Source organism: Lepidochelys olivacea (assembly GCF_965140295.1).
Source record: "Lepidochelys olivacea isolate rLepOli2 genome assembly, chromosome: 1".
NCBI classification, from domain to species: domain Eukaryota; kingdom Metazoa; phylum Chordata; order Testudines; family Cheloniidae; genus Lepidochelys; species Lepidochelys olivacea.
Window position 1 is genome coordinate 298,244,421 of NC_140411.1, and position 24,279 is coordinate 298,268,699.

At 41.4% G+C, this 24,279-nt stretch overlaps 1 protein-coding gene across 1 annotated transcript in view; it reads left to right on the forward strand.

Annotated features, from left to right (window-relative positions):
- ADAMTS20 (ADAM metallopeptidase with thrombospondin type 1 motif 20) overlaps positions 1–24,279 on the forward strand; it is a 171,226-nt gene that overhangs the window by 16,919 nt on the left and 130,028 nt on the right. The window contains exon 3 of the mRNA XM_084639016.1: positions 18,317–18,482. Coding sequence (XP_084495142.1) covers positions 18,317–18,482 — 166 coding nt within the window. The remainder of the gene's footprint in view (positions 1–18,316; positions 18,483–24,279) is intronic.

The following is a 24,279-nucleotide window of genomic DNA, read 5'->3' on the forward strand; positions in this document are numbered from 1 at the left end:
CACAAGATGCAAATCGCATATTAAGTTGTAATTTCTGAATTCCACAACTTCATAACAGGCATTCCTGTTAGGATATGTTTGTCATTCTTTTGTACGCGTTATGGTACTTTTGGTGAGATTGGAACATTTGGACATGTTTCCAATGTATTTCACCAGTTGAGTGGGAGCTTTCTGCGGCAATTACAGTTACAGTACCTGAGAGACTAGTCAATTCAGTACAAGTCCGCTTTCCAAAGATATAGCATTAATATCTCATAATGAAGATTTACAAAAGTTGGACATGTTAGATCATCCAGTCCATCTTGCAAATGAAAGATTGTTCCTTGTAGTATAGTTTTAGTATTTTGTCCAGTTCATTTTTAACAGTCAAAATGGATGGCTTCCATCAGTTCTCCTGATATCCCCATTAGATTGTTTTGGCAATTTGAGCTCTTGATGAATATCGGTTTAGGGACTTAGTACTATCTTTTGATTTTAACATTCTCCACATGTTGTTAGAAGTACACGAAACTGTCTGCTTTATCTTGTGCATTGTTCTTAGGCGGAATTAATTTGTCTATCCAGAGTCCATTTTGGTAGGCCCGTTCACTTTTGAAAGCAGGTAGAAGCAGCACAAATTTTTTCTTTGCTGGATGCAAGGATGTTTTGCTGTGAAACAGCTCTATGATGTGGGACAGTCTGTTACCTCTTTTGAGAGCAACATCCATATTCTTCACAACAGTAGCCATGTGGAGATTTTCTAAATTTGAGGATTCTGCTTTTCTTGCCTTCCTGTCTCTCCAGCCTTACTACTTACTCCCACCCACCACCCCCATTTGCCTCAAGATAAAAACTGCAAAATTGGAACCTTCCAGCTGGATCGCCTCTCATTGGATCACTGAATGTCTGTGCCTAAGCTGTCTTTCCCTTTTTCTGTATTCCTCCAAGTCAAGCTATTAACTTTCTACCACCAGGGCCTTCCTGCCAGTGCAAATTACTAATGATAATGGCAGAGTGTTGTTGTTAATAATTATAAAGAATCTAAAAGGGTACTCATCATTTGTCAGGCACCATGCGTCCTGAAGTCAGGCCTGTAGGGTTGCCAAGCATGAGCCTTATTCTTTGCACTACCATGCTGCAAGGCTATATAGGGAAACTGCAGCTGATATCTTGCAAGCAGAGGTTACAACCACTGACTCAGAAGAATCAGTTGACTAGCAGCCAGCTGCTGATTGGTCCCTCCTAGCATAAAGCTTCCTGTTTCTTCACCCCATCCTGTGAGGCCCCCACATGGGTGGAGCAGAGATGGGAAGAGGTGGAGCCTCGAGGGAAGAGGATGAGCGGGAGCCGGGTGGAGCGCTGACAGGGCCACAGCTGGGGTGCCCACCTTTTTGGTGGGAGTGCTCCAAAGGTGTCAGGTCAGCTGTTTGGGGAGGCTTAGTCTTCCCTGGCCTCTTATACCTGCCACCTATATTGCCATGTCCTTAGGTAAGTTGTTCCAATGGCTAATTGCCTTCCCTGTTAAAGACTTGTGCCTTATTTCTAGTCTCAATTTATTTAGCTTCAGCTTTCAGCCCCTGGATCTTGTTATGGTTTTTTCTGCTAGATTAAAGAGCTATCTACTGTCAGAAATCTCTACTCTATGTAGACATTTGTGGGTTACAATCAGGTCACCTCTTAATCTTCTCTTGGATAAACTAAATACATTCAGCTTCTTAAGTCCAAGGTGTGTCTTCCCAAACTCCTATCCTTGTAGCTCTTTTCTGAACCCTTTTCAATTTGGAAACTAAGGTTAATTTCATGTTTCTGTAGCCTCTGCTGCTATACTTGTCCATGTGTTGTTCAAAGGTGCTATTAAACACCAGGTTGTAACATGTGTATTCATATATACCTCATCAATAAATTCTGTAAGGTTTTCTTAATTTCTTCCATTACTCTTGTAGGGTAGCAAGTATGTTAGTTAAGCCTAATGAAATTTTAAACTATTCAAACAGACTCCATATAGTAGACAGAATTGTTCATCCATATAACCTAAATGTATTTTTCTTTTGATCTAATACAGACAACTGCCTAACTCATGCAGAACATCTTTGATCCATGGAATGGGTTGTTTGTCCGATGCTGATTTTTTTGTTTAATTCACTCTAGTCTAGTGGATGGGTGAGGTTCTGTGGCCTGCAATGTGCAGGAGGTCAGACTAGATGATCATGATGGTCCCTTCTGACCTTAAAGTCTATGAGAATCACAGAGGTATGTGTTAGAGAAGATGACTTTGATTTTGTAATCTTTTTCTATTATGAGATCTGCTTATGAGATCTATCTACTTTTGATATGCCTTTACTTCTTTATGGAAGTGTTTTAGACAGATTTCTGCTTATATGATTTGACATGTATCTGCAGAATGTGAGTCAGGCAAATTCCATCTTCAACTCTTGGAAAAGGCTTGAACTTCTATTTCAACATGTATTTGGCAACTTGTCTGCGTATATCTGCTAAGTGACTTGGGTTTCATTGATTTTCCGCAATTCTTTTTCATTTACTGTGCTTGGAAAATGCTGTGTTTTTCTTTGGGCTAGTCCATTATCTACAATTACATCATTTCTCTTGTAACATTTATGTCTCCTACAGGAATCTCACTGTCTGGCAATGCACTGGAATTTCATATTTAATCTATTGTAAACTTTGCAGTAAAGTTTTTGCACGTCAGGATGATATGATGTTTTTATGGATTACTGAGTTTGCCATTTATCTGATATAACATTCTGATTCAAGCATTTTGACTAATGTTGCCAGTTTTGGGAAATGAACTAAAAGTCTTTGTTTTTTTGCAAAGCAGAATGTTCCACTGAAGTCTAAAATAAATTTTCATACTCATGATCACGCTGTATGGAGTTGTTCATGACCACGAGTGCCAACCTTAGGGCAGACAGTTGGAAAAGCAGGACAGATGTCCCCAGATGGTTGTTTGTTCTATAATTTAGACTTCACCAACCCAGTAACAAATGTGAACTTCTGAAGCACAGTAACAATCTTACCATGGAGTCACAGGCAGTCCCCTTGGGCATGCCAGTCTATACTGTCACCCAGGCAAGTTGGACTTATTGATAAATAGTTATGTACAATAAAGACCACAAAAAATTCAGGTTGCTTCCAGTCTCAAGAGACTAGTCAGTTACCCCAGTTCATTTTGTACCTCAGATTTCACACCAAAGATAATCATAGGGTTAGAAGGGACAGCATCAGTCATCTAGTCTAACTCCCTCTAAGAGGCAGGATTTGTTGTGTCTAAACCATCCAAAACAGATGGCTGTCCAGCGTCCTTTTGAAAATCTCCGGTGAAGAAACTTCGACAACCTCCAGAGGCAGTCTGTTCCATTGTCCTACTGTTTTTACAGTTAGGAAGTTTTTCTTGAGATTTAATCTAAATCTGCTGTGCTGTAGATTGAATCCATTGCCTCTTGTCCTACCTTCTGTGGCAAAAGAGAACAACTTTTGTCCATCATTTTTGTGGCAGCCTTTCAAGTATCTGAAGACCGCTATCATATCCCCCTTTAATCTCCTTTTTTCCAAACTAAACATACCCAGTTCCTTCAGCCTTTGCTCATATGGCTTTTATTCCATCCCTTTGATCATCTCTGTCACTTGCCTCTGGATCATTTCAGTTTCTCAACTTCCTGTCTATACATTGGTGACCAAAACTGGACACAGTACTCAAGCTGAGGCCTAATCAGCACCGCGTAGAGCGGTGCTATCACCTCCCGGGACTTGCATGCTATACCTCTGTTAATGCAACCTAAAATTGCATTTGCTTTTTTTGCAACAGCATTGCATTGCTGACTCCAACTGAGATCCTTCTAAGCAGTGCTGCCAAGCCAGTTCCCCCCCATTCTATATTTGTGCATTTAATTTTTCTTCCGAAGTGTAGCACCTAACATTTGTCCTTGGTAGGTGCTATGCTTTGTCTTTGTTGAATTTCATTTTGTTGTTTATAGCCCAGTTCTCCAGTTTATCAAGATCCCTCTGAATTTTAGCTCTATCCTCCAAAGTATTGGTAACCCCCACAGCTTTCTGTCAACTGCAAACTTGATCAGTATGCTTTCTATACTTATCATGTCATTAATAAAGATGGTAAACAACACCGGACCCAGAGCAGATGCCTGTGGAACCCCAGTTGAGACCTCCCACAATCTGACATAATTCCATTAATAGTTACTACTATTACTAACTATAGTTTGTTTGCAGTTGTTTAACCTATTTTGTATCCACTTAATGGTGGTTCTGTCAAGCCCACATTTCTTCAGCTTATTTATCAGAATGTTATGTGGGACTGACATAATACTATGAGCCAATCCTAAAGCAAACTAAGGATTTATTAACTAGCTTTAATCTATAAATAACTCATTTCTTTTTGCAAGAAACTTGTATACACATGAGTTATAGTCTGTACTTTCAAAAGGTGACTGAGTTGTAGTAATCTATCAGCACTGAATGTCTTTTAAGGCTTACCCAGGTTGACTGTGGGGATCTCTGCTTTTGTTTTCTAGTTCCAACCCTGTGAGACTCCAAACAGCAAAGAGATGAAGAATTTTCATGTCAGATATATTTATTTCCTCCTTCCAGAATTCACACTAATGGGACAAGCTTTCTTGCATGTAGCACATTTACAGGTGTGAGAGGGCCATCAGCCGAGTCTCTGTATCGTGATGCTGTACAATGGCCCATTTACTTTTAATAAAAGAAAAGGAGTACTTGTGGCACCTTAGAGACTAATCAATTTATTTGAGCATAAGCTTTCATGAGCTACAGCTCACTTCATCAGATGCATAAAGTGGAAAGTACAGTGAGGAGATTTTATATATACACACATGAAAAAATATACATTGTAAGGAGAGTGATCACTTAAGATGAGCTGTTACCAGCAGGAGAGTGGGGTGGGGGGAGAGAAAACCTTCAAAAGGTTTTCAGACTTCATTGGACCATGGCCCCCTTCTGAGAACAAAAAATACTACATGACCCCAGGAGGGGTGACCGAAGCCTGAGCCCTGCAGCCTCCGGTGGGGGTGGGGGTGTGTGTGTGTGTGTGCGCGCACGCACAAAACCAAAGCCCAAGGATTGCAGCACCAGGCGGGGGGCTGTAACTTAATCCCTGGTGCCCAGAGTTGAAGCCAAAGCCTGAAGCCTGCTGCCCAGGGCTGAAGCCCTCAGGCTTCAGCTTTGGCCCCAGGTGGTGAGGCTCGGGCTTTGGCCCTTGGCCTCAGCAAGTCTAACACCAGTCCTGGTGACACCATTAAAATGGGGTTGCAACTCACTTTGGGGTCCTGACCCACAGTTTGAGAACTGCTGTGCTAGTTAATTTTAGGATACTTATTTGAATTGCTTAACTGTAAATGTTTCTTTTTCATTCAATATTTTAATGTATTGAAAAAGTGCAAGGGGTGTTACAAGAACCTCCTTTTCCACCCCGCATTACAACATGCTTTATGTTTCATGTTGTTGGTGCTACCTCATTTCATATTGGTAACACTGTACTATTGATTGGTTATCCCGTTTGATAAGGGCTGGAGCTTGCAGCTCTTCTGCTTTATGTGAATAATCCTTACTCATATGAGTAGTTCCACTGGAATTAATGGGCTACGTACAGAGTAAGGATTACTTTCATGAATAAAGGATTGCAAGACTGGCTACAGTGTTAAAGCCTATGATTTCTCTTTAGATGGACTGACAAGTATAAGAACCTAACAGTCTAAATCAGGGGTTCTCAACCTTTTTCGTTCTGAGACCCCCCCAAACATGCTATAAAAACTCCACAGCCCAGCTGTGCCACAACAACTGCCAGGGCCTACATTAAGAAGGAGGGCAACTGCACGGGGCCGCACGCCACAGGGGGCCATGTGAAGCTAAGCTGCTTAGCCCTGGTTGGTGGGGCACAGGGCAGCATGGCTTTGGCTTTCTGCCCTGGGCCTCAATGAGTATAATGCAAGCCCGGCTTGGAGGACCCCCTGAAACCTGCTCACAGCCCCCCACTGGGCCTCAGACCCCTGTTTGAGAACTGCTGGTCCAAATAATGTCCCCACTTGCAACTAACGAAACCCAGACTTCTGTCTTAGTTAGGGATTTGAACTGTACTGGTGGCTTCAAATCCGAGACTTTTTTCCACTCCAATAACTCTTGTCAAGCTTTCTTTGGTTACGTCTCCACTATGAGCTAGGGGTGTGATTCCCAGCTTGCATCCACATCCTGGTGCTAGTTTGATGAGAGCTAGCACAAAGATAAATAGTGTGCCTGTGGTACCATTGGCTGCAGAAGCACAGCTTAGCTGTGCCGAGTACATACCTACAGGGTTCAGGTGGGTTTGTACTCTGCATGGCTAAGCTCTGCTGCGCTGCCCGTGCAACATAGCTACACTAAAATCTTATATTTGCCTTACTCACACTAGCTTGGTGAGGGCTTCGTGTATATGAGCTTGAAATCAAACTCCTACCACGTAGTGTAGATGTAGCCTAAGACCTGAGTTTGAGAGATTAACTTCCCACCCATTAACTTGACACTATGCACACATCTGCTTTTCTGTCCCCTAAAGCTGGGATTTTGACTTTGCTATGTAAACAGCACGCTATGAATTTCTTTCATTGACATTTGGATATTCTGGGATCTGCTTGGGCATTAAATGACAAATGCAGGTTCTTTCTGTTAAACTAGAAGAGTGTTTTTATTCTTGCCCATTCTCTTTTGTGATTCTCATGCATGATATTGAGGTTTTGTTTAACCTGGACTCTGGAGAGGTTCTATTATATGAATTACCTTATTGGTGAAATTTTCACTTTGGGACTCCTCCTGGGCTCATAGAAGTAATCTTTGGCTCATATCCCTCTTTTTTTTTTTTTTTTCTTGAGTAATCCTTTTGGCAAGACATCTAGACAGGTAGTGGTGTTTGCTTCTTCATATGTAATAGGGGTCACAATTACTGTCTTTTCGAAATTCCTGCAACTAACATACTTCTCTCTTTCTTAAAGCCTTGTCTTCCTTTCTCCTCAGACCACAAGCTCTGGCACGTTACAAAATACTGGGCCTTAACTCACGATTGTCACAGCCTTTACTAAAATACATTTTTCAGTATGTTTGCTATGTTGTTGAATGTTAACTTTAATTATTTCACAAGACTTTTATACTGCAGATTACTTTCCCAGCAAAGGTTAGAGGTAATTTCAATCCATGCTGTTGCTTATGTCACCTATGGTTTATTTTCCAGATTTAATGGGAAATATAAGAGTCCTATTAAATGGAGAAAATATCTGTCAAAGGGAAAAATAGCAGATGACATCCAACATTCTTTCAATTTTAACTTATTTGGGTCATTGAAACATCTTTTGAATGTAGAAAAAGGAACTATTTTATTAAATCAAACTCAAATGTATCAAAGAGATGTAACCACACTGGCCACTCAAATATGAACTTTGTTTTATTTAACTAGAGAACTTTGTAATTTACATAATTAACATTTGGTAATAAAAATATTGATCATTCTGATTCCTGGTGTGCTTCCTCTCCACATTTCATTTATGGCATAATTGTAATAGTCCATAGTTCCATATTCCCCTGCAGTTAAAAATTCAGATTCTAATCTTTTCAAGTGGTGTACATCATTTGTTTTCAAGACAACAGTGATTAAATTTGGTTAGAAATTAAACGGGGAATAGAGGCAATTTGGTAATGGGAATGAAGTGATGAAATGGTCTGATATTCAGAGCAAATATACAAAGCAGAAATTTCTAACTTTCCAATGGTATAATTGCAAGTATTCTGGCCATGATGGTTTGTGAGATGTATCTTAAAAAGCTCCCTGAGCAGGGACCATTCCAATTTTGTTCCAAATATTATTTAATATTTATGTTATAGTAGATCTTATAGGCCTCAGCCACGTCCAGACAACACTGTAACAGGCACTATATAAACATATAGTAAATGACAGTCACTGTCCCAAAGATGTTGCAGTCTAAAAGAAAAGACATAACAGGTGAATTAGACAAACATATAGGCAGCTGAGAGGGGAGTGAAGATGGGGTAGGTAACAACAAAAATTGGATATTTCATCACAGATTAACTGTAGATACAATTCTTAACCTACCAGTGGTAGTAGTCACTACTTGTCTCCTTTCTATCCTTTACCAGTTGGTAGTTTTCTGTGTGTGTTACAGCAGAATAGAGTTTTAAGGAGAGATTGAACGAAGGATAAAATGGTGACTTTATGGATTTTGACTGAGAGTTTTTCCCATATATTAGATATGTTGTATTGGAGAAAGCATGAAGGTGTTTATGGGAAAAAAGCAGACAAGAAGAATGGAATTCAGGTAGTCACGGTAGTGGGCATCAAGGTCGATCTTGAATGTATTGTGTGGCAAGAAGCAGCAAGATTTAGTTGTTGTCTGGATGTGTGGGTCAAAAGAGAAGGCCAAATCAAAGATGAAGATGAAATGAGATTATGGGTCTGAGCAACTTGGAGGATTGTGGTGTTGTCCACTTTTTGATAATAGAGACAGTAGAAGTGAGGTCTTTGGTGGAGAGATCAGGAGCTCAGTTTTGCCCATGTTAAATTTTAGTCGAGAGCTGGTCATCACATTGAAATGTCAGAAAGACAAGCTGAGGTTTTCTTATGAATAGAGGAAGACAGATCTGGAGCAGAGAGGAAGGTTTGTGAGTCTACAGCATAAAGCTGATAGCTAAAGTAACGTTTACAGAGAAGATCACTCAGAGACAGGATGGAATGTTTTAAATCTAGGCAAGTTAAATTATTTATTTAAATCACTCGATTTTTTTAAACAAAATAATTGATTTAAATTAGACTGAGGATTTGTAAAACTGATTTGAAAACACGTGCTATTGTAACTGTAAATTGATATATATAATGACCTAAATTATAAATGTTGCTGTTTGTTGGTTTGTTTTTAAACTCCACTAGGGGTAAGGTATCTTATTTGAAATTTACAAAACTGGCAGACAAAATCCTTAATATTGAAAATGAAGGCCCTGATGATACAAAAATTTTACGTTAGTTGTATAACATTACCCACACCACTTGTCTCATTGACTTCAGTGGAACTACTTAAACCAAAAGTTAAGCATATACATAAGGGTTTGCAGAATCAGGAGCTAAACATTTTTATGTATTTTTATTATTGATAAAATCTGCTAATTCAAAACAAAATAGCTTCAGTGTTAACAATGGAATGCTATTTTGATTTTAAATACATTAATAAAGTTATTGTGAACTTTGCTATACACAAGCCAAAATTTTTAAAAATATAAGCCTAATATTAGGTTCCTCAGGGGAGCCCATATATATAACAGGTTTCAGAGTAGCAGCTGTGTTAGTCTGTATTCGCAAAAAGGAGTACTTGTGGCACCTTAGAGACTAACAAATTTATTTGAGCATAAGCTTTCGTGAGCTATAGTCTCTAAGGTGCCACAAGTACTCCCTTTCTTTTTGCATATATATAATATGCACCTAAGAATGGAATTTTCAAAATTGTTTAAGTGACTTAAGAACACACTTCCTATTGATTTCAAAAAGCAAACTCTGATGGAGGAATATAGCCTGGTCCAGGCCTTTCAGTTTTCTTGACTTTTGGCAGTTCAATATATTGCAAGATGTTGGTTACAAATATATCACAAGCTACCTTAGAGACTAACTAGTTTATTTGAGCATAAGCTTTCGATGCTTATGCTCAAATAAATTGGTTAGTCTCTAAGGTGCCACTACTACTCCTTTTCTTTTTGCGAATACAGACTAACACGGCTGCTACTCTAAAACCTATCACAAGCTGTTTGCTTATCAACTGAATTCTGTGTTTGAGTTTGTGTTCTCACTGTAAGATATTAAGGAGGCACATGACTGGGCTTATCTTTTTGGTATAGACAAGCATTTTAAGTGTGAAACTTCTTAGTAGAAAACATTTCTATGTAAAATCTTAAATTCTATTCTCAACTGGAAAACTAATTAAAGAAACAAGTACAAATTATCCACTCTGGTAATTTGAAACTATAAAATGGAAAGAAAGAAAAATAGTAGCAACATGTAAATAAAAAATCTAGTTTAAATTTAAAATGTTGATTTTTATAATGATTTTTGTTTTCCCTGCCCAGAGATAAGGTGTAGAGTGTAAAGAGAAGGGGGCCACAGAATGAATTAATGTATAAATAAAAACTGTACACACTGCATAAAGTCAATCTTACCCCATTCTTAGGGTTGACTGTATTGGTAATTCAAATAATGAAATAATATAAATCTTAACAAAAGCTTTCTTCCTTAAGTCTGAGTGACAGGACCTCCCTCTCTCTGCCCCTAGGACTTTTGGACCAGAAGATCATATCCACTCAAGGCTGTCTCTGACAGGCTGTAGAACTTCTGGTTGCCGGGAATCCCAGCTTCTGAGCTGCCCCCCCCCCCTTCCCTCAAAAACCACACAGCACAAAAGTAATGAGTGTGGGAAAGTTGAGCTGAGCGTATGCTGTGCCACAGAGACCTGAAGGCTGCTTGTATGCCCAGGCATTGCCAAGAATTTAGATCTATCTGACACCAAGAAAGTCCTACCTCTGCAGAGTGAGGCATGAGAGGAGGCAGTGGTGGGGAAATGGATGTATCAATTATGGGGGGTGTTTTGTCTCTTGCTGTTTACACAGCATGCATAATATGAAAGCGTCAAACAGACACAGTGGACTCATGTAACTGTGTTTACTTACATCACATTCAAGGCCTAGTTACATGTGGTGACATAGGGTAGGATCTACACTCCAATTAAAAACCTGCAGCTGACCTGTGCCGGCTGACTTGGGCTCGCAGGGATCGGGCTAAGGGGCAGTTTAATTGCAGTATAGATGTCACTTCATATGATTAAAAAATATGACCATGTGTAGATCATTGTTGCTACCACTATTCTAGAATTGCAACAAATCTTGTACAAAGTATGCTATGTAAGGTGTCAATGGAAAAGTTATGATTTGCTGAATGATTATCCTGTTTGTATGCAAGTATCATTTTTGTATCTGAAGTTATGAATATTGACTATATACCTGTATTTCAAATGTGTTCGCTCCTGTGGTCACACTCACAAGGCAGCTTACTTCTAGTCTGGCCAGCATATTGTGAAGGGACTATTCAAGTTGAATTGCCCATCAAAGAACACGTAACTCACAATGGACTATATGTAAGCGGGAATAGTCCCGCTGTTGTGAGGAACTGTCCTGGCTTCTGTACTACCCTGGTGAAGTGGGCTAGCGAAAGGATCTGAGTCCTCGCTCCCACTTCCTTTACCCAGTGGCCTCCCTGCCCTTGAGGACTCCCCTTCCATTTTCCTGTCTGGCAGAGTCCTCGTAACCCCAACAAGGCTGGGCCCAGGATTCCTGGGGGTCTTGACCCCCAACCCTGCTGTGGTGACCTAGGACAGGGGCTAGGGTGTTCCCACTCGAGGGTACTCTCTCTGCACTGGGCACTTCTCTGACCCACTGACCATTATATACAATTTAAAGCAAATGCAAGTTATTTAATCAACAATTAATTTTAAAAAGAATAAGGAAAAATGAGAAAGGTTAAAGGAAACATCAACCCGCTCTGTGGCAGGGAACATCACAAACAGTGTCTCTGGAATGTCAGGGCAGTTCACAGTCTGTTCCTTGTAAGTCCCAGGCCTTCTTCTCAGGCCCTGACTGTGCTGCAGGGATGCTGTGGGTTGGACACTAGCTCTGGTGGTGGCCACACGCTCTCAGGCTCTAAGTGGTAGGACCCTTCTTCCCAGTGTCGCACCCACCCTGTCGGGGTTATGATCCAAGCCTGGCCTGCAGAGCCTCTTGGCTGAGGTGTCTCCCTGTGCTGGGCCTGCTGTCCAGGGTCCCCCTTGGTCTCCGCAGCTGCTCACCGCACCCAGCTCCGGACTGCTCCAGCCCCAGCTCCACCACTCTGTCTCTGCACTGCTGCTGCTGCTCTGCCTCCAGCTCCCTGGGCTGCTTCTTTGGCCCCTCTGCCTCCGGTTGCTGCAGCTCCGCTCCCAGGACAGGTCTGCTCTGCAGGCTGCTTCTGTGACTCTGCTCCCAGCACTGACCTGCTTCCTGGGCTGCTTTTCTGGCCCCTCTGCCTCCGGTTGCTGCAGCTCCGCTCCCAGGACAGGTCTGCTTTGCAGGCTGCTTCTGTGACTCTGCTCCCAGCACTGACCTGCTTCCTGGGCTGCTTTTCTGGCCCCTCTGCCTCCGGTTGCTGCAGCTCCGCTCCCAGGACAGGTCTGCTCTGCAGGCTGCTTCTGTGACTCTGCTCCCAGCACTGACCTGCTTCCTGGGCTGCTTTTCTGGCCCCTCTGCCTCCGGTTGCTGCAGCTCCGCTCCCAGGACAGGTCTGCTTTGCAGGCTGCTTCTGTGACTCTGCTCCCAGCACTGACCTGCTTCGTGGGCTGCTTTTCTGGCCCCTCTGGCTCTGGTTGCTGCAGCTCTCCTCCCAGGGCAAGTCTGCTCTCTCCGGGCTGTGCCTCTGGCTTTGGGGCTGCAGCTCTGCTCCCAGGACAGGGTCTGCTCTCTCTGGGCTGCTTTTCTGGTCCCTCTGGATCTGGATCTGGCACAGCTCTGCTCTCCAGCTTAGCTTGGGCCCCTGCTTTCTCCTTAGCTCAGCCCCACTCTGTCTGACTCAGACAAACCCCGCTCACACGGAGGACGGGACCTCCCTGGCCTCCTGACTCCCTGATTAGCCTGCTGGCCCTGTCATTCAGGCGGACCTGGAGCAGTGGCCTCTCCCCATTGTTCCTGGGGGCTGTCAGTCTCAGGGTCCTGATTCCCCATCGACCCTTCCCCCTTTTAGTACTGGGAACTAGCAACTAAAACACCCCCCACTGAATGTTAGTAAGGGGGCAACAGTCACCTTACATATAGAAGAGGCGTATACCTACCTGATGAACCTTCCTGTGAATGTTCTAGCTAGAATATGGGCAATGCCCTCTGCTATGACTTTTTTCAAAGCATGCAAGGGCATGTGATGAGACCATGTGGTTCTAAACTCCATGTTGTTACCTGTATTTTTCTACAAGCTGTGCTGAGGGCTTTGTTTGGAACAATGGGTTTCCCTCCACATTGGCAGAAGCTATAAAAGGCCCTGGAAACATCTCCATTTTGCCTCTTTCCTGCTCTGATCTCTGGATTATGGACTTATACTAATGGGAGCATTCTAGCCAAGGGACCGAGGACTTTCCAATTATTTGGGAGCAATCAGAAACGTAACCAATTAGCAGTTTATGCCATCACTACTTTGTCTGATCCGAGAATTTTGCTATTATTGTATGTATTCGATTCGTTTAACCAATTCTAACTCTCATCTCTTTCTTTTTATAAATAAACCTTTAGATATTAGATATTAAAGGATTGGCAATAGTGTGATTATTGGGTAAGATCTGAGTTATATATTTACCTGGGTATGTGGCTGGTCCTTTGGGATCTGGAGAACCTTTTGTTTGATGAAATTGGTTTTAAATAACCATTAATCATTAAATCTGGTGTCTGGGTGTTGAATCGAGGACTGGAATACCTAAGCAGGCTGCATTTCTGATTTGTTCTGTTTCACCACACTGGCTAGCAAGTTTACTTTTGTCCTGAATTTGGTATTCTCAGTTGTCTGTCTGCCTCAGTGGGTCACAATAGACATTTGGGCTTGCACTGGTGCCCATGCTCAAGGGTCCTGTGAAGTGGAAAGGCCCCAGAGCTCAGGCTTCAGCCTGAGCCTGAACATCTACACCGCAATTAAACTGTCCCGCAGCCTGAGCCCTGTGAGCCTGAGTCAGCTGGCATGGGCCAGCCGTGGGTGTTTAACAGCAGTGTAGACATAACCATAAAATATGCTACTACTCTGACAGATTACTAGACATAGTATGTTGATCACCACTAGAGGGCTCACCTACTATTCGAAAGGATACTACCCAATTCCTGTTCACCTGTTCTTCCCAACAAATAGGTGTAACTTTCAGGAGGGTCACAAAAGGCAATCGGGAACTGTAACGTGTTGAAATTTTTATTATAATATAAAGCAAAGAAAATCTTACTCCTTGCATATCGTTACCCTTCAAGGCCAAGTATTCTCTGTCAACCTCTCTAAACATACTCAAAAATAACTCACATTGGCTTATCATTATTATCACTGATACATACTCTGTAGAACCTCAAAGATATGAACACCAGAGTTACGGACTGACTGGTCAACTGGACACCATGTGAAACCGGAAGTAACCAATCATACAGCAACAGAGACCAAAAAAAAAAAAAAAAGCAAATACTGTACTGTGACTGTATTGCATCTAAAGGTAGGCACATCTGGGCTGCCTGTTTCCATTCCCACCCCCACCCCCACATGTGGGGCAGCCACTTACAGCTTGGCGGTGAAGATGTTGGGGCTGCTAGCCCAAGGCAGCTGGAGCCAGCAGAGCAGGAGCAGCGCCGGGGTCTGCACTGCTTTCACCCTGCGGGGAGGGGGATTGTTTTTACCTGCCCTTCCTCCGGCTGGGAGGGGGATGCGCTGTTTACACAGACGGGAGAGGGACAAGCTTGCAAACTCAGTGCGACCCAGGGAAAGAAGCTACCTGCAAGGAAACTGCCCTTGTTGAGGGAGCTCAGCTGCTGCTGAAGCCTGGCCTGGAGTGTCAGCTGATGGGAGCCTGAACTGTGTTTTGTTCAGAGCAGAGGTTGGCAACCTTTCAGAAGTGGTGTGCTGAGTCTTCATTTATTCACTCTAATTTAAGGTTTTGAGTGCCAGTAGAACATTTTAATGTTTTTAGAAGGTCTCTTTCTATAAGTCTATAATACATAACTAAACTATTGTTGTATGTAAAGTAAATAAGGTTTTTACAATATTTAAGAAGCTTCATTTAAAATTAAATTAAAATGCAGAGCCCCCCGGACCGGTGGCCAGGACCCGGGCAGTGTGAGTGCCACTGAAAATCAGCTTGTGTGCTGCCTTCGGCACGCGTGCCATAGGTTGCCTACCCCTGGTTCAGAGTTAGGGACACCCTCCATACCCAAGGTATCAGTAACTCTGAGGTTCTACTGTATTACAGAAGAGTAAAAAAGTAAGGGGGGGGGTTCATGAAAATGTTTGACTGTGAAAAAGGGGTTTCCAACCTTAAAATTTTGAGGACAAATTGCTGTACACTACCAGAAGCAGTAGTGGTAGGATCTAGAGGGGGAAGTCAGTGTCCTTGTCTTCCTGACTATCAGTTATTTTCACTGCTGCCACCTACAGGGTGTTTACCCAGGCCCCTCTCTTCTATTGCTTCATACTGCTCCTATATAGGGGCTTTCTTCTATGGTCCCCACCTTTTAGCTGCCTTTGCGAAGCTCTGATTGGAGCTTTCCTGTGGACCTCCTTTCCAAGCCATTCTAGGCTCTCTGAGAGAGGCTTTCTCTGGGGCCTCGTTCCTGGCTGTTGCTGCTGTTGCTGACTGGGACCTCTTAGCTGTTACGTGCTGCCCTCTCTTGCGTTTCCTCTGAGGTGTTCTTCTCCTGCCTGCTTTTTCTGTCCTGTCCTATGGATTATGCAGAGAGTCCCTGAATGCTGGTGCTTCATGCTGTCTAGTGCTTCCATTTCTTGTTCTTGAACCTGTCTTCCCTCTCAACCAGCCAATCCCTTGTTCCTGTCTTCTGTCAACACCTACCCAGTCTGGCCTGTGACTCCATGGTAAGGTGTTCTAGTGCTTTAGGAGTTCATGCTTGTTACTGCATTGGTGAAATCTGATTATAGAACATACAACTAGTTTGAGGTTATTGCCCTGCTTTTGGAGGGTCTGTCCTGAGATTGGCACTCATGGTCATGAGCCACTCCAGACAGCATGATATTTGGTGTAATCTTGGCAGGATTCACATGCGACAGATCAATCGGATTAATAGATCATAATCCAGCATAGATTTTAAAGGGTCCATTGAATCTCTCCACCAGACCATTTGTCTCTGGGTGACAGGGGACAGCTTTTGTTTCAACCCACACAACTCCCATAACTCACTGAAAAGCTGAGACATAAAATTTGACTTCATGTAAGATAAAATCTCTTTAGGGAAACCCACTCTGCAAAAAATAGTGAAAAGGACTTTTGTCACAGAATCAGTCTCTGTTTATTAGAGCTACTGCTTCAGGATATCAAATGCCAAAATCCACTACCACAAGGATATATTTCTTCCCCCTTTGGGTAAAACATGGCTTAGGGGCCATAGTGTCCACTGTTATCCTATAAAATACCTTTTGTATCACAGGCAAGGGATGTAGGAGAACTTTCTGAGGCCCTGCTGGTCTTTTCCTTTTGGCATAATTCACAAGACCTGCAATAATTTTTCACATCATTCTATATCCCTGGCCAATAGAAATTTTTCTTTAATCCCTCATAGGTTCTCTATGCCCACAAGTGACTAGCAAAAGGCCAATCATATGCTAGCAACATTGATTCTCCACAATGCTGGGCAGGCACAAACAACTGCTTGTGGTGTTTTCCAGGACTCTCTGTCCCAAAGGACTAGTCACTTATCCCAAGTCATTTCTACTCAGATCTCAAACCAAAGGCAACTCCTGTTGCCAATCCTGTAATAAATTAACTAGAGATTTATTAACTAAGAAAAGAAATGTTATTTACTAGGTTAAAGCAGAAAACATTCACACCGGATTTAGTCTCAAATTTAAGAAGGCGATATACACTTCTATAATAAACTGCTCTTTAGGGATGACCCATGCCAAGCAACATGGGGATCTCTTACTTATGTTTAGGAATCTCTGCCCCTCAGAGTCCAGAGAGCATAAAGAGATGGAGTTTCTCCTTGTCAGTGATTTTTATCCCCTTCAACTCAGAATCCAAGTTGATGGGATGAGTTCATGCGTAGCTGTCCCCTTCCTGGAGGGAACTTGGAATGCATTCAACAAGGTTTCTGTCCTTGGATGCTACACAATGCCTCATTTGTCTTCAGTGGGACATCCTGTATGCAGGACAAGTACTTTACCTTATTTAATGCTTTTCCTCTGCCATACAGAAGTTGGTTTCTGCCCCTCCCACACCCGGAAACAGACTAATTTCTTCTGCTGCAGTGGAGATGGAGGGTCCTTCCCCTCCCCCCTGAGCAGTTTCTGGCTCTTTATCATTTCTCATTGGGATCCCAGCACAATATTTGTTTTAACTACAGGTTACAACATGAACAGGCTTAGTCACATGCAAAATATCATTGCCTACCAGCATTTCCGTGGATATACTGTGTAGCACCCTCATTTTCAGGTCATGCTCTAAACCTTCTGAATTCCAAATGAACCTTAGCCAAAGGCATAAGAATATAGTGTTTCCCCACTGCCAGAAGCTCTACCTTCGGGTGTATACCTTCCTTATGTGCATGTACTTTTATAAAATAAAGGTTTCAGAGTAGCAACCGTGTTAGTCTGTATTCGCAAAAAGAAAAGGAGTACTTGTGGCACGTTAGAGACTAACAAAGTAATTTGAGCATAAGCTTTCGTGAGCTACAGCTCACTTCATCGGATGCAAGCTGTAGCTCATGAAAGCTTATGCTCAAATCAATTTGTTAGTCTCTAAGGTGCCACAAGTACTCCTTTTCTTTTTATAAAATAAAATAACCAACAAGTTACAGTTATAATTATAAGAAGGGTAGAAAAGGAAAGATGCTGTATAGGGTGTCTCAGTTGAAGGGTCTGCAGGGGACTTTTTTTTTTTTTTTGCTTTTGTGCAAATGATTCCCCTATATGCTCAGTCACTTTTCTCTGTTGTTTGTGTGGTTCTTTCATTCAGCAAAAGGACAGAAAACCATTATAAGAAAATGTATTAAAACCTTATTTTAAATAAATTTTGAAGTAGATTAGTTTTCAAGAAAAGAGTTGCTTTACTGTACCGTAAAATTGAAATTTTAAGAGAAAATCGTTATATCTGCAAAAAACAATGGGCAACAGCTCAACACAGAAATTGACATGCTGATAAAACCCTGTAGTTAAGATTGCCCTGCTCCCCAAATCTGAGCTGACCTTGGAGCAGAAAATTCCAAACTTCAGCCCCAGTCTGGAAGTCAGTGGGACTTTGAGTGGGCTCAAGGGTCTGCATATGTGAAAGTACTTGCAAGATTGGGGCCATAGAGAATGAGGGTGGTGGTATAGATTTGTGTATAATACACAATTTTAAAAAAACCCAGAAACTTCAATGACAGCATAATAGAGCATATAGTACATTTTCATTTGTAGTTAATTTTGAGTACTTCATACAAATTTTACTGCACACATAAAATCACTGGTGTAAAATATAATTTTCAGAGGAAAATACATTGACGGCCTCTGTCTTATTTTCAGATGGGCACCTTTAAAGCACATGATGGTGAATATTTTTTAGAACCTTTGATGAAGGCAGATGGAGATGAACACGAAGATGATCATAACAAACCACATCTTATATACAGACATGAAGATTTAAAAAATGACATTTATCAGAAATCCCATAAACCTTGTGAAGTTTCAGGTATAGTTACACTTTAAATTCTGATGTCTATGTCTGTTCATTATGGTTTTTAGTGTTTTAACAAATTGTATGTTTAAAAAATGTTTTTCCATCGTGGTATTAATGACTATCGCTGTCACTGAGGCCTTAGAATGTATTTTATTTATTTGTTTCACATAGACCTAACAAACATTGGTGAAAAACAAATGTCCCACTTTAAATGTAAGAATAAATTAGCTTGCAAAAATATACATCAGTCTTTCAAACACTTATGCACATGTTTTATTTTTCACAATGATTGTTCCATAGATTAAATTTTTCAGCATCAGGAACATATTTTCAATTTTTGTGTAGATTCACAAAATAAATGAAATTTATTGCAAATAAATCTAAAAAGTAATACATTAAATCTTCCTGTCCTATAATATACTGTATTATCTAATATTTACCATTAGCGTAAGTACTGTTGTTCTAACTATATGCATTTTTAAAATATTGTATATTCATATTACATATCCATATTGTATTAGTATATTAACATTGAGAAACAGAAAAAGGGGTACCCGAGGAACATAGGATTAGTATATGTCACAACATATTGGCAGTAATTTTCAAAGCTTCACAGTTTAGGAGATGATTCACTTGCATATGAAAGGAAAAAAGCACTACTAATAGCATAAGGGCAAATAATGGATGTAGCACAGTGCTTTAAAACAGCTATATTTTCATAAAATTGTAAGACTAGAAGGGACCTCGAGAGGTCTTCTAGTCCAGGCCCATGCAATCAAGGCAGGACTAAGTATTATCTAGACCAGTGCTACTCAAAGTGGCGGTCTGCGGACCGGTGCCGGTCCGTGAGCCATTGGCAGCCGGTCTGCGCGCACATTGGAAAAAAAAAATTGCTGGTCCCCCACATCACACAGCTTGAGAAGCACTGATCTAGACCATCCTTGACAGGTGTTTGTCTAACCTGCTCTTAAAAATCTCCAGTGATAGAGATTCCACAATCTCCCTAGGCAGTTTATTCCAGTGCTTAACCACCCTTACAATTAGGAAGTTTTTCATAAAGTCCAACCTAGCCCACTCTTGCTGCAATTTAAGCCCATTGCTTCTTGTCCTGTCCTCAGAGATGAAAGACAATTTCTTTCCCTCTTCCTTGCAACAATCTTTTATGTACTTGAAAACTGCTATCATGTCCCCCGCAGTCCTCTCTTCTCCAGACTAAACAAACCTATTTTTTCAATCTTCTGTCATAGATCATATTTTCTAGACCTTTAATTATTTTTGTTGCTCTTCTATGGACTTGCTCCAGTTTGCCCACATCTTCTCTGAAATGTGGTGCCCAGAACTGGACACAATACTGCAGCTGAGGCCTAATCAGCATGGAGTAGAGCAGAGGAATTACTTCTTGCATCTTGCTTACAACATTCCTGCTAATACATCCCAGAATATTTGATTTTTTTTTTGCAATAGTGTTACACTGTTGACTCATATTTAGCTTGTGATCCACTATGAACCCCCTGCCTTTCTGCAGTATGCCTTCCTAGGCAGGAATTTTCTATTTTGTATGTGTGGCTCTGATTGTTCTTTCCTAAGTGAAGTACTTTGCATTTGTCTTTATTGAATTTCATCCTGTTTCCTTCAGACCATTTCTCCAGTTTGTCCAGATCATTTTGAATTTTAATCCTATCCTCCAAAGCACTTGCAACCCTTAATAAGCTTGATATTGTCCACAAACTTTATAAGTGTACTCTCTATGCCATAATATAAATTATTGATGAAGGTATTGAACAGAATCAGACCAGAACTGATCCCTGCGGGACCCCACTTGATATGCCCTTCCAGCTTGACAGTGAGCCACTGATAACTACTCTCTAGGAATGCTTTTCCCACCAGTTATGCACCCACCTTATAGTACCCCACCTACGTTGTATTTCCCTAGTTTGTTTATGAGAAGGTCATGCAAAACAGTATCAAAACCCTTACTTTTAGTAAAGTCAAGATATACCACATCTACTGCTTCCCCTCTACCCTGTCAAAGAAAGCTATTACGTTGGTTTGACACTATTTGTTCTTGACAAATCCATGCTGACTGTTACTTATCACTAGGGCCCTACCAAAATCATGGTCCATTTCAGTCAGTTTCACGGTCATCAGATTTTAAAAATTGTTAATTTCATGATTTCAGCTATTTAAATCTGAAATTTCATGGTGTTGTAATTGTAGGGATCCTGACCCAAAAAGGAGATGTGTGTGTGTGGGCGGGAGGGGAATTGGGGATGGGTGGGTGGGTTTGCAAGGTTATTGTAGGGTAGGCTGCAGTACTGCTACCCTTACTTCTGCACTGCTGCTGCCAGCGGTTCTGCCTTCAGAGCTGGGCAGCTGGAGAGCAGTGGCTGCTGGCTGGGAGCCCAGCTCTGAAGGCAGAGCCACAGCCAGCAACAGCATAGAAGTAAGGGTGGCATGGTGTGGTATTGCCACCCTTACTTCTGTGCTGCTGCTGGCGGGGCGCTGCCTTCAGAGCTGGGCGCCTGGCCAACCGCCACCACTCTTTGGCCACCCAGCTCTGAAGGCAGCGCAGAAGTAAGGGTGGCAGTACCACAACCCCCCTAAAATAACCTTGCAACCCCCCTGTAACTCCCTTTTGGGTCAGGACCCCCAATTTGAGAAATGCTGGTTTCCCCTGTGAAATCTGTATAGTATAGGATAAAAGCACACAAAAGACCAGATTTCACAAGGAAGACCAGATTTCATGGTCTGTGATGCATTTTTCATGGCCGTGAATTTAGCAGGGCCCTACTTATCTTATCATCTTCTAGGTGCCTGCAAATTGATTGCTTAAGTATTTGCTCCATTATCTTTCTGGGTACTGAAGTTAAGCTGACTGGTCTGTAATTCCGCGTTGTGCTTTTGTAGTATAGTGTACATTTTTCTACACTTGTGTGTGTAGACATGCATGCATCTTAATGGTTTATTGAAGACTGCAACGTGATGTAACAGGGGGAAAAAGACATCTGCAGCTACCTTCAAAGTTCCACATCTAGACCAAGGAGTGGGTTTAGAAATAATTTATTTGAGATTCTAGGTGTCAACTTTAGTTCCAAACAGTAGGATATCAACTTACTATTATAAGAGTGCCATTTTAGAAGTATTCCTCATTGTGTCTAAGTGTTTTAAACCTATTGACATAATAGATACCTCTCTTGTGCTTTTAATATGAGCATAAGGGCTTTGTTTATGTGACTTCAAAGAAAGCACAAATGTGTGCAGCTTCATAGTAGAAAACTGGAGAAAGTAGTTTATGATGTTTGGTTTGACCTGGCATTGAGAAGCATCCTGTTTAATGAATTCTTTAGCTTTGATGAGATTGAAACCAATGTGTGCTCATTCTGCATGTACATGCATTTCATGAATGTTTATGCAACACTGAAAATTCACAATTACCATCTTTTCTCAGGAGGATAGTGGTCAAAAGAAAGTCAGACTGTACCCTTTCCTCTTAAGGAATATATAATTAAATATTTGAAAATATCAATTCCCTGAAAATGTGTAGTGGTGTGGTTTTAGTAGTTTGTGCTTGTGATTTTAATCTTTGAAATCTCTTATCACATACTAGTAGCTGAAAGCCCATCCTGTCACATGGGTTTAATTAGTAAGACCAGCTGTTTGTAAAAAAAATAACTATCCTAAAATGGCTCAGAACTTAAAAATTGGACAGTAACAGACCACAGATATTGCTGTTGTGTGGGTGGTTGTGTTGATTTATGTTTGGGGTTGTGTTGGGAGACTTGTGCTGATGGTGAATGGGATGTGTACTGCAGTAAGGAGCTATGTGTGGGGTTATTGTGTGTGCTGGTTGTGTTGTGTGTGGGTTGTGTTGTTCTGGGAAAGTTGTGTGGATTTATAGGAGTGGCAAATGAGGGGGGTGTGCTGCGGTGAGGAGCTATGTGTGTTTGGGGTTATTGTGTGTAGTGGTTGGGTGATTGTGTTGATTTAAGTCTAGAGGTGTTGTGCTGGGAGGGATGTGTGGGCGGCAGTTGGGCGCATAGGTGTGGCAGTTGAGCCAAGTAATCCACCGTCTATGCAGTTTCCCTTCATACAGTCAATGAAATTGTAAATAGATTAGCTGTGGAGGAAGGGTGGTGATTAGTTGAGTTACCTCTAATCTGACAGTGATCCAGGACTCTTGGCATGACATAGATACATGCCTTACTATAACTGTACACCTCACCAGTATAATTCATAAAGTCAAAATGGCTGAGAACTTAAAAATTGTACGGTAACAGACCGCAAAACTGAGTAATGATTCAAGTTGGTTATACTCTGAACAAAAAGAGCTCTGTCATGCTTGTAGCTGCTTCCATCACCTCACGCTGACTCAGAAGACATTTTAGGCTTCAGAGTGACACAGTGACATTCCTAGAATCTTGTTAGGTGGATTTTAAACTTGGAAGCAGTAAGTATAAGATAAAAACTCTGTGGACTCATAGATTTTAAGGGCACAAATGGACCATTGTGATCATACAGTCTAATCTTGTGCATTACAAATGGCATATAAATTATATTTCTATATATGTATTTTGTTGAAGGTTACTTTAAAAACATGGTGATATCCATTGATTGGTATTGTCTATCAGGTAGTTTGTACTTTATTTGAAAATCATGGAAATATCAGTCGTCAGATTATTCCTTGTATTAAAAAAAAAAAAGCAAGAGTTTCAGTCAAATTCATGTAAATATTACACCGCCAGTTATAATTTTTGAGTTCTGATCTGACATTGTCTTTTATATTTCTGTTCAATGTCTGCTCTTGCACTAGGTTTGTATAAGGCCCCATTCTTGGTTAGTTTTAGGAACTACTGTAATAAACAAAATTAATAATAATTGCACTTCTTAAAAAAACTACACATTATCCTTTATCCAAATCATGGTCACTGCCATTTCACTGGTGTGTCAGATTTTGCAGTTTTTCTAATCAAATCCAAAAGAAAACTCATTTCATTCTCTACCCTTTCCATCATATCCACAAAATGAAAGATTCTGGGAAACTAGCTTTGTAAAGGTAATTGTGAGAGTGAGCTGGGAATCAACAGCTGAGCCAGCACTCTAGTCACTTAAACACCAATTAAGTCCCCCCAGGATGGACCTGATGGGGGCCTAATTAGTGGGTTAGAATGGGCTGGGCGAGGATTAACAATCAAATTGGCCCATTAACACAGAAGGAATAAGAAGGCACAGGAAGGAAGTGTAGGGGAGAGAGAGGGAGGCTAGCAGGGTCAGAACCAGGAACATTCTCTGGGTTGTGAGCTCTTCCATTTCCTCAGCAGAGAAGAGAGGTGAAACTGTTGTTAATGTATGGTGTATGGATCAGTAAGGTGGTGGAAAGAGCCAGTGTAAATAAACTGAAGTGGGGTGTTTAATGGCTGAAGCTCTCTGGCTGTGTAGACAGACAGAGCAGAATATAGGAGCAGACTAGTTCACTGTCACACTAATTATTTCACCTAAATCAGAGATTCTACAAGGCCTAAAACTATTGAGTTAAATCGGTATAAATTTGTGCATAACCAAATTAAGCTACTTTTAAACCAACCTAAGAATATCTATTCACAAACTTGCACCCAGTTTACTAAATCAGTTCAGAAATACTCCTTTAGTGAAACTGCCAGAAGTTTGCTTAGAGAACAAGGGCTAAGTCTCCTTTTGTTAATTCAATATTGTCACAGTTCAGGCCAACTGTTCCGGTATTCCTCCTCTGTGGCCCACCAAGGGCACCCACTGAGGCTTCTGGATCACAAGCAGCTATCTCTCTTGGGTGGAG